General features: G+C 44.5%; 1 protein-coding gene across 2 annotated transcripts; it reads left to right on the top strand.

The window, feature by feature from the left end:
* Window positions 1-586: 586 nt before the first annotated feature.
* Window positions 587-10,286, top strand: LOC144110379 (uncharacterized). 2 transcript variants are annotated; one of them, XM_077643234.1, is made up of 5 exons: window positions 587-661; window positions 4,860-4,947; window positions 5,794-5,949; window positions 7,925-8,035; window positions 10,113-10,286. In XM_077643234.1, the coding sequence occupies exons 1-5, from the start codon at window positions 657-659 to the stop codon at window positions 10,254-10,256; spliced, it is 504 nt and encodes a 167-aa protein (XP_077499360.1). In that variant the 5' UTR covers window positions 587-656; the 3' UTR covers window positions 10,257-10,286. The 2 variants fall into 2 exon arrangements, with proteins under 2 accessions (XP_077499360.1, XP_077499359.1); XM_077643233.1 differs by having other exon boundaries at window positions 5,791-5,949.
* The last annotated feature ends 826 nt before the right edge of the window (window positions 10,287-11,112 follow it).

Here is an 11,112-nt window from a genome sequence, read left to right as displayed (position 1 = left end):
CAGCTGGACTGTGAGATGCTTACAGGGTCGATATGCACATATGGCTGCTTCTTGTACTGCAGTCCCTTGCGCACCATAAATTGGAATTATAAGCAAGCTAGTGCGACCCGCCGCGGTGGCTCAGTGGTTAGGGCGCTCGACTACTGATCCGGAGTTCCCGGGTTCGAGCCCGACCGCGGCGGCTGCATTTTTATGGAGGAAAAACGCTAAGGCGCCAGTGTGCTGTGCGATGTCGGTGCACGTTAAAGATACCCAGGTGGTCGAAATAATTCCGGAGCCCTCCACTACAGCACCTATTTCTTCCTTTCTTCTTTAACTCCATCCTTTATCTCTTCTCTTACTTCGCGGTTCAGGTGTCCAACGATATACGATATGAGACAGATACTAGGCCATTTCCTTTCCCCAAAAAACGAGTTCTTCTTCTTCTTCTTCTTCTTCTTATTATTATTATTATTATTATTATTATTATTATTATTATTAAGCAAGCTAGTGCACGATGGAGAACCCCTCTCTAGACACATGTGTTTGAACGGGACGAGCTGAATGGGCGTGCTTACTGCTTCGCTTCTCTCATTTTTACCCAGGAGCTGCGGACGCTAGCCGACAGCAAGCATTACATCATTCACGGCGTTTTTGACAGCGTGAAAATAGACATCATGAAGTAAGCTGCACTGTTTCTCTCCTTAGTTTGAAACTGGCTGTTCAGTCTCACTGTATAATGCCCATTGAATACCCTACGTTGCACGATATGAGATATTATTTTGGCCGGTTAGCACATATAAAATGGCGCGGCCAGAAGGTACGATAGTTAACCAGGTAAACAGCTGTTCTCTTTTGCTTTAACGCGTTAGAAATCAATCATGAAAAGCAAGCAAGTTGACGTATGTATAGATTGATAGCAAAGGCATCTTTTCTGAGCTGCGTAGTTGGTGGCGCCATATATTTCCAGCAATTTGTTTTCTGTTCCTCGAAAACCCGCTTGCAGAAATAATCGGCGAATAGTTTTCGCCTCTAGCTCATACAAATGTTAAAGTGCTGTTTTTACATGTACACCGATTGCTTTGTCCGTATTTTTAGCCCACTAAAGAATACTTCTTATCGTGGCCGCTTTCACCTTTCTGGGGCCCCTGAATAGTTTCGGGCCCCTGTTTACACCTCGAATATTTATCGGCAGATTTCTTGTTGCATCCGCATTTTTAAGATATCTTTCCCGCGGTTTTCTTGAGCCCCCAGCGTTATTCGTACGTTCCTGCTGCATACCTGCTTCCCTAACGACTGTGATGTTTTGTCCTGCTTCCCCCCCACCCCTCCCCATCCTTCCCCGTGGCATTTAGTATTCCAGAGTCGTAGCATTCCAGTCTCGAGCAACCGGTAATAAAGAATTAGTGGCGACACCACGATTGTGAAATTTTATCAGCCAGTCTACTTGGAATATAGCTTGCGTTTCACGATACTAGCCGCGAGCTACGAAGCTAGTTAATCATTGAAATCGTATTTCGAAGTGCCACATGTTAAGAGCGAAGCTTACTCATTTGCAGCAGAAGACCTGTGCCCCATTATTGAAATGAATCAATTTTCTTCAATTTGTCAACGAAAACCTAATAAAATCACTGGATGCAAATTTGCTGGAAAGTAAAGATTTATTTACATGGCTCACGCCACCGAACTAAAGCAACATAACTTCCTTGCCATGTCTAGTTTCCAATTTAAAGCACTCTAAGACAGTTCTAGTGCCCAGCTCGATTCTTGAATGCTCGAGTCTTGTTTGCTCATTCCATAGACGGAAACATTCAATGATGGTTTTTCAATATGCCGTGGTGTTTCCTAAGCTTATGATGCCAAATTATAAAATTACATTCCCAAACATTGTCATAACTAAAGCGCATTTGATAGACCTGAGAAGGACACATACAACAGAGCGCTCCGCTTCGCATTCGGGAGGTTGCCGGGTTCTATTCCTAGTACCGCCGACTATCGACAGGTTTTCTTATGAGTACAAGGGACTCGGGGAGCACGGAAGAACGCTGCGTTCTGGCACAGGGAGCAACTTGGCCATACATGTGAAAGAGTGCCAAAACTGCTCAGCTTTGCTTAACAGCACTACCATTATCGGCCACGGAAAGTCCAGGTGCGAACTGTTAGAAGCGTTTTTAATCAAAAAGAGCGAACGTGTTTGCATAAGACCCGCCGCGGTGGCTCAGTGGTTAGGGCGCTCGACTACTGAGCCGGAGTTCCCGGGCTCGAACCCGACCGCGGCGGCTGCGTTTTTATGGAGGAAAAACGCTAAGGCGCCCGTGTGCTGTGCGATGTCAATGCACGTTAAAGATCCCCACGCGGTCGAAATAATTGCGGAGCCCTCCACTACGGCACCTCTTTCTTCCTTCTTTCACTCCATCCTTTATCCCTTCTCCTACGGTGCGGTTCAGGTGTCCAACGATATACGATATGAGACAGATACTGCGCCATTTCCTTTCCCCAAAAAACCAGTTCTTCTTCTTATTATTATTATTATTATTATTATTATTATTATTATTATTATTATTATTATTATTATTATTATTATTATTATTATTATTATTATTATTATTATTATTATTACTATGAAGCAAGCTAGTGCACGATGGAAAAACCCCTCTCTAGACCCATGTGTTTGAACGGGACGAGCTGAATGGGCGTGCTTACTGCTTTGCTTCTCTCATTTTTACCCAGGAGCTGCGGACGCTAGCCGACAGCAAGCATTACATCATTCACGGCGTTTTGGACAGCGTGAAAATAGACATCATGAGGTAAGCTTCACTGTTTCTCTCCTTAGTTTGAAACTGGCTGTTCAGTCTCACTGTATAATGCCCATTGAATACCCTACGTTGCACGATATGAGATATTATTTTGGTCGGCTAACGCATATAAAATGGCGCGGCCAGAAGGTACGATAGATAACCAGGTAAACAGCTGTTTTGTTTTGTTTTGACACGTTCGAAATCCAGCATGAAAAGCAAGCAAGTCGACGTATGTATAGATTGATAGCAAAGGCATCTTTTCTGAAGCTGCGTAGTTGGTGGCGCCATATATTTCCAGAAATTTGTTTTCTGTTCCTCGAAAACCCGCTTGCAGAAATAATCGGCGAATAGTTTTCGTCTCTAGCTCATACAAATGTTAAAGTGCTGTTTTTAGATGTACACCGATTGATTTGTCCGTATTTTTAGCCCACTAAAGAATACTTCTTATCGTAGCCACTTTCACCTTTCTGGGGCCCCTGAATAGTTTAGGGCCCCTGTTTAAACCTCGAATGTTTATCGGCACATTTCTTGTTGCATCCGCATTTTTAAGATATCTTTCCCGCGGTTTTGTTGAACCCCCAGCGTTATTCGTACGTTCCTGCTGCATACCTGCACACCTAAAGAATGTGATGTTTTGTCCTGCTTCCCCCCTCCCCCCCTCCTTCACCGTGGCATTTAGTATTCCAGTGTCGTAGCGTTCCAGTCTCGGGCAACCGGTAATAAAGAATTAGTGGCGACACCGCGATTGTGAAATTTTCTCAGCCAGTCTGCTTGGAATATAGCTTGCGTTTCACGCTACTAGCCACAAACTACGAAGTTAATCATTGAAATTATATTTCGAAGTGTCACATGTCAAGAGCGAAGCTTACTCATTTGCAGCAGAAGACCTGTGCCCCATTAGTGAAATGAATCAATTTCCTCCAATTGGTCAGCGAAAACCTAATAAAATCACTGGATGCAAATTTGCTGGCAAAGTAAAGTTTTTTTTTACATGGCTCACACCACCGAACTAAAGCAACATAACTTCCTTGCCATGTCTAGTTTCCAATTTAAAGCAATCTAAGACAGTTCTAGTGCCTAGCTTGATTCTTGAATGCTCGAGTCTTGTTTGCTCATTCCATAGACGGAAACATTCAATGATGGTTTTTCAATATGCCGTAGTGTTTCCTAAACTTACGATGCCAAATTATAAAATTACATTCCCAAACATTGCCATAACTAAAGCGCATTTGATATACCTGAGAAGGACACATACAACAGAGTGCTCCGCTTCGCATTCGGGGGGTTGCCGGGTTCGATTCCCAGTGCTGCCGACTATCGACGGGTTTTCTTATGAGTACAAGGGACTCGGGGAGCACGGCAGAACGCTGCGTTCTGGCATAGGGAGCAACCTGGCTATACATGTGAAAGAATGCCAAAACTGCTCAGCTTTGCTTAACAACACTACCATTATCGGCCCCGGAAAGTCCAGGCACGAACTGTTAGAAGCATTTTTAATCAAAAAGAGCGAACGTGTTTGCATGAGCGACCCGTCTGTTATTATCACTGACAAAGAGTGGCACTGTGTTGTAATAACGTCCGGACTTTGATGAATGTGGCAGCATGTGCGCTTGCGCGAGTGTGGCTTTAAATACGTGGTAGAACCAATAATAAATCAATTGTAAGTCCAGCGACAGTATGTGTGTGTCTTCTCCTGGTCCTGCGCATTTTTTTCGCCGTTTTTTTTTCTCTTGAACATGTATCAACTCACCCAGCAATTCACACTGCTGAACAAGATTTCGCCCACCCTGGTGCTCGGCTTTTCTGGGGTTAAATTCTAAGGAAAAGGGTCTTGTATAACAACCACAAGACGCACAACACACCGCAATGTTGTCTCTCTTCGTCTCTGGCCTGTCAAGTGCGTTGTTGTTATGGAGGTCGAAAAGAAATTTACGCAATATTGTTTTAACAAGCAATGCCTTTCTCATTAATCAAGAACTGACTTACATGCAAAAATTCTACGTCGAAACCAAACCGTAGAGGTCTTATATGTTTATAATCAGCTTAGCACAAACCGCTCCAATTTCTTTGTCTCTCAAACAGGCACTTTCATCTGGCGTCGCTCCGAGTCTACACTGTTCAGGCGCAGGCCCCCTTCAAAGCAGAACTTGTCCAACCAACAATAGCCATTGTGAGTACACGCGTGCACCTGCAGGTTATTCGCAGAATTCCCGCCTGCCGCTTACCGTTGAGAAAATGAAGAAATTACAGCAGATGAATATATTATCTAGCGAATCAATAGATCTTCCCGGGAACAACTAGCGCCATTTTAATTTCACACTATGAGATTCAAGCAAATAGTACTGCTGCTCAGCCTGCCTATGTTCCAGTGGATTCTTGTAGGCGCCTCCCTTGCAAAGATTTGTTTAGACAGTGTATACACTCTCCACAGACAAAATTTTGTCTATAAAGTCTATAGATTTTATATGTACAAATGCTTGAGAATAGTCTATGAGCAATACAAATCATATAGACAGTCTATAGACAATGTATGAATTTATGGCCATACACTTTTGGTAGAGTTTTGTCTGTAGACGGTCTATAGACTATGAATGACTAAGAATAGACAAAAAGAAATGTCTATAGGAAGTCAATAGAGTCTATAAGAAGTCTATAGACTATCTATAGATTTTTTAAGGGCTTGACCTGGATGCAGTGGCCGCATATAGCTCAGATTCCCAGACATAACGCTCTCGAAGGTGCCCCATGTGGCGGAAAAGCAGGTCTTTTGCGGCGTAATGATGATCAAAAGTTCGCACGCGTGACTCTAAAGATAACAGCAGCTTGGGCAGGTATTGCGTTCCAGTAGTTCTTGAAGGAGGAAATGTGCGATGTGGAAGAGGTAACGCAAGCGCCGTTCAAACATCTCAGTGCCTGTAGTTTCTGAATGTCGTCTCACTCCATAGTTCATTGGTTCCCCCACTGTAACTTAACAACTTCCACACTATACCGCGGCGCCCTCTGGCCTGCGTAGCAGACCCGCGTGGGAGAGTACGCAGCGGCGGTAGCCGGCGCCGGCCTGTCGCCCTCTGGGAACCACTGCATCGCCTTCAGCCTGGCCGCCGTCAAGTACAGCGGGTCCAATGACATTGGAGATGCCGCTAACGCCGTCGAAAAGGTCATGTACTGCTCGGTACGCATGTCTCTCTGCTCTGCGAGGCTCAGCATTCAACGCTCGCGAAAGCTGCGGACGCAAAGGAAATGTCGTCTGCAGACAGAGAGGACGACCTTGTCTGAATGAAGCGATAATGAAATTCATTCAATGAATTGATGAAGGAATTTCAGCGATGGCACTGAATTTAGTCTCGCAACACAATCAAATACTGAACAACCTCATATTTTCTCTCAAGTTGGTACGAAAAGAATTTCCTGCTTCGCCTGCCTACGCCCCAGCTGGCATTTGAGTAGACGATGAATCCTTGTGCCGTACCTCCTCACTCGGTGTCTATTATGAGGCGCCGTCCATCTTCATAATGTAGCGTCAAATTTAATATTTTCTTACTATATTTTACTATTTAACCCCGGTAGTAGCGTGACTGAGAATAAAAGTGTCTTGCACAGCTACAAGCACTCAAAAATTACCACTCGTTTGTATTAACAGTCAGGTACTCTCGATCACATATTAACAAATGAAACGTTATCGCCATAAACGTTCAATAATTTACGAGCAAGCACATAAAATTTCGTATTAAAATTAAAAACAATAAATTTTCAAAGTCATGGCCAATTCTAACGGCAGATATATGATTAGAAAAAAAATCAAAGTAAGCGCACAAATGTACGCGATACGCAAGCGAATGTACCCCGCTTACAATGAAACTTCATTGCCGTCATTAACAGCGTCTGCTACACAAAGGGGTATGTAAAAATTCTTTTCCCTTGAAAGACAAGATTTTTCCTATCGTCGTTACCGTCATGAACTGCATCCAAACGTTCCTTTCAAGTAATTTTAGGTTTGGTTTTGTTTTATGGGGGTTTAACGTCCCAAAGCAACTGAGGCTATGAGAGACACCGTAGTGAAAGGCTCCGGAAATTTCTACCACCTGGGGTTCTTTAACGTGGACTGACATCGCACAGTACCCCGCGTCTTTCGGGCCAGCAGCCGAGCGCCATAACCACTCAGCCACCGTGGCGGCTCCTTTCTGGTAATTTTAGGTTTCTATGTTCTTGGGCTACGATACGGACCTAATGCTACTACCGAGCCGTGTCAGTTCTTGAGACATTTTCCACTGGCGGGTTTTGAGGTGTAGTGTAGGGTGGTGTTTTTGATTCATTGATTAGCGCTAGGTTAATGAAGGGAAGTAATTGCATTCCTCTGCGCAATAGAGGCATGTCGGCTTAACTCGGTAGCTATTCGGTGCACTATTCTTGCTATTACTGCGCACGTCAAGACAATGAATACGGACATAACGCACCAGAAGTGAAACACTGGGCGTTGTAGATGCACGTTTTTTGTTATTCATGTGGTGGCGAACAACGTCTCTCAACATCTTGTAAAGAAAGAAGAGCAGTTCAGCTGATGACATAAACACAGCCAGAACGATGTAAATTACAATTCACACTACTACAAAGAAGCGTGACTAAGGACGACACATATGTGTCAAAACATCAGCTTGAAAAGACTTTTACTTACTGCTGTTCGATCTATTGAAGGCCACAACACACAAGGACTGTTTAACTCTCACTCAACTCTTCACTCACTAGAACTTCCTAAGACAGTTACAAGAACAGAGGTGACCGATGCACAATAAGATAACTTTACACTTCCCTAGATTTCAAACACATGACCTTCTCTAAAATAACATATCGCGTGTTTCTTCGAAAGCAGACGAACTTTTGGCAGAAGACTGGCCGTCGGGGCGTGCGTGAAAGAAATGCTTCGAGGCTTACGTGGGTAAAAACAAGGCGGACGCAAGAAAGGCCCAAACGACGTAATTTTATTCCATGTTCATGTGACGAATTCGGCAACATGAGCATTACTACATGTATATAGCGTTCACGTCGTCCGCGATTTTTTTTTGTTGTCCATAGCTTGTTCATTCAAAAACGGTGCCTCAAGAACGTTAACATATGAATAGAGTTTTTATACCTTCAACTCCTTTTTCCAGGATGAGTACAAAAGAAAGAGCGCAACCAAGGCTGCCACGGATCTGTCGCATTTTGTACGGAACACAGACGCCCTGTATGTCTTCGATACTCCTGAAGGATTTGAGGAAAAGGTTGGTTTGGTTTGGTTTAAGGGGTTTAACGTCCCAAAGCGACTCAGGCTGTGAGAGACGCCGTAGTGAAGGGCTCCGGAAATTTCGACCACCTGGGGTTATTTAACGTGCAGTGACATCGCACAGCACACAGGCCTCTACAATTTCGCCTCCATCGAAATTCGACCGCCGCGGCCGGGATCGAACCCGCGTCTTTCGGGCCGGCAGCCGAGCGCCATAACCACTCAGCCACCGCGGCGGCTTAATTTGAGGAAAAGGTAAACTCAGCAAAGAGTGTGAGCTTCTTTACAAGTCTGCTACAAATGCTCTCCAGGAACACTAACTGCCAGTTATAAGCTCCGCAGCGCCCCCATGTGTCTTTCGTCCCCCTGAAGTATGAATGAAGTATGAAGTATGAATTAGCAAGCTCTGGTATGTGATGCAGGTTTTGCATTGCTCTCGGGTGAACATTCAGAAGTTACACCGGATTTTTGCCGTCTTTATATGGGCTTCCGAATGGGAACGTTGCAGCCGAACGAACCTGTTCCGGCGGGTAAAAGACAGGGGGTTGAGGCTAGGGCACCTCTTTTTAAGGCAGCTGGTGAACCGTTTTTTGTTTTTTCGCGACGTCTCAGACCCGTTCTTGCGCACCGTGTGCCAGGTGAGGCTGCGACGATTGCTGCCCGAGTTTGTTGTTACCACAGAAGAGCTCTCGGGTGGAATTTTTGGTTATTACAAAGAGATTGTAGCAAGTGTTAGGTTTCTTTCAGCGCGTTTTTCTAGCGATTATTTGTATAAAACTAAAAGAAAGAAGTTGTACCATGATCTTTGTGATATTGTTTTCCCAGAGCCTATGTACAGGGCCTTGTACAGTGGAGGTCCTGGAGCTGATGTTTTAAAAAGGGTAAAGAAAATGCAGGTGCCACCAGGAGTAAAGACCTTTTTTAAATTGCACACCGGGACACTTCCAGTTAAAAAGTTTTTGGAAGGAAAGGATTTCTTTTTACCGTGGGGATCGATCTGCTTAACTTGTAAACAGCCCGAAACAATAGACCATGTTTTTTTGCATTGCTAGGAAGGGGTTTATTTTTGGGATGTGTTACAAAGGACAATAAAGAAAGAGCTACCACTTGACGCGCAGGGAATTCGTTATTTAAACACAGACAATGAGGATGGGGTACCATTTGATCTCATAATGCTCTTGGGCCTCCACTGTATATGGCGCTCCAGAATGGCAGGCTATTATTGTGACAAAGACGCACGACCTGCCCGAATTTATTTTCGGGAAAGAATGGACAGCTTTCTGGCCATCCAGAAAGCAGCCGCGGAGCCTCCCGAGTGGCTCTCGAGGCTAGAGCCGCTCTGTATGCTTCGTGAATTTTAGAATGACGAAGCCAGACTCATGCTGGCTGACCACGACAGTGTCTTATGTACATCGTGTTTTGTGTGTTTTTTGTTGAATGTTTTTATTTGGTTAAATGTTATGAGCCAAAGCCAGGCAATAAAGAAAAAAAACACTAACTGCCAGCAGCGACATTGAAAATACGAAGACAAACACCGAAAGTTTGGCCCAAAGCCTTACAGAGTCCAGGAACTTCTGTTCCACAGCATGCGGTGGTAGATGACAGTGTCTCGTGTCTGGTTTTCTCATAAAAGCAGCCTATCTTGTGATATCAATGAATGCTAATATAGTTTATTGGGGCTTAGCGTCCCAAATCGACTCAGGTTATGAGGGACGCCGTAGTGAAGGGCTCCGGAAATTTCGACCACCTGGGGCGCGGAGGAAGACTATATAGGAGTGGAAACTCCCCCGTCTGCGACGACCAAAAAAGGTCACAAGCCAGCGGCGCCACTATCCTGCTGGCGGCGCCTGGCGGCCTGGAAAGAAACTACTGAAATATATATATATATATATATATATATATATATATATATATATATATATATATATATATATATATATATATATATATATATATATATATATATATATCAGTTGGTTCCAAACGTGTAAAACACCATTGTGAAGAAAAATGTATGTTTTTAAAGTTTATTGTTCATATCAGCATTGCACTGACTGTACTGTATTTCTCCGCAGGTCAAGAAGATCAGTGCGCTACCCGGCGCTTGCGTCCTGTTGGACGACGTCTACTACGACAACCACAAGTGCGAGTGTGTCGACAAGAACTTGAAGATGCTGCGCACTGCACGCGTGGTTCTATGGCGCACTCTAAAGGGCTGAATTTCAAGCCCATTCCTTGCGCCAGATATATTTCCGTCAGTTTTTATATTTAATGAAGAACGATAAACATATAAACGCAGACTTGTTTACTGCCTTTACTGCGGTATGTCGTAGGTAAAGGCGCGTTTGGAGTAAATATACTATAGTGCCAATCCTGTCGTTGTCGCCAAAGCAAAAGAAATACAGTGTCTTTTGAAAAAAATAGACCTCGTCCCAGTGGCCAGGCATGTACATCCTTTGAAAGTGCCCGCCAGTATTGTGGGACTCAAGCCTGGAGTCTCCTGACGAGGCCCACCACCCTATACATTAAAGCAATGCGACACCGGTTTATGTAGCATTTCTCAGAAAATACAAGGCGTGCTGGTCCAAGCTGTGAAGAAAAGTTGTAAAATGAAAAGTGTTCCATCCTTGGGCGGCCACTGAAAGCGACTTCGCACTCACGAATGGTATCGCTTAGCATAGTTCTTAGCGCTCCCGGGGCAATCCGCGCGGAGGTTCCTAAAGCGGAGACTTGGCTACGGCTTTTGCAGAGGGGGTCCGTATTCTCAACGGAGCCCTGACCAAGGATTAAGCTCGTTTAGGATCGCCTCGTGCATGGCCAACGCTAACTTGCGTTTTGCTAATTGGCGATGTCCATCACTTAGCTGCCTAGCCACACCCAAAAAGCACCAGTGTTGGGAGCTCCTCTAACTTATCACCATCGCCAAGCTGCCCTGCGGCGCATGCCTCCCACCCCAACACCCTTCTTGCTTGCTTTTTTTCAAATTAAAAATATCTTTTCATGCCATAGAAGTTTGTCGGCCCGAGAAAGAGCTGATGGAAATCGCGTGATGTGCCCCGTCCACATATTGAGAAG

Source organism: Amblyomma americanum, chromosome 11 (assembly GCF_052857255.1).
Source record: "Amblyomma americanum isolate KBUSLIRL-KWMA chromosome 11, ASM5285725v1, whole genome shotgun sequence".
Classification (NCBI taxonomy): domain Eukaryota; kingdom Metazoa; phylum Arthropoda; class Arachnida; order Ixodida; family Ixodidae; genus Amblyomma; species Amblyomma americanum.
Note: the sequence above shows the minus strand (reverse complement) of the source record. Positions and strands in the feature narration are given on the sequence as shown.

What these genes read in the sequence shown, in the direction of transcription:
- LOC144110379 (XM_077643233.1), top strand. An exon ending in TCCAACCAACAATAGCCATT is followed by an intron (nt 4,948 to 5,790) that starts GTGAGTACACGC and finishes TGGCCTGCGTAG; the next exon opens with CAGACCCGCGTGGGAGAGTA. An exon ending in AAAAGGTCATGTACTGCTCG is followed by an intron (nt 5,950 to 7,924) that starts GTACGCATGTCT and finishes TCCTTTTTCCAG; the next exon opens with GATGAGTACAAAAGAAAGAG.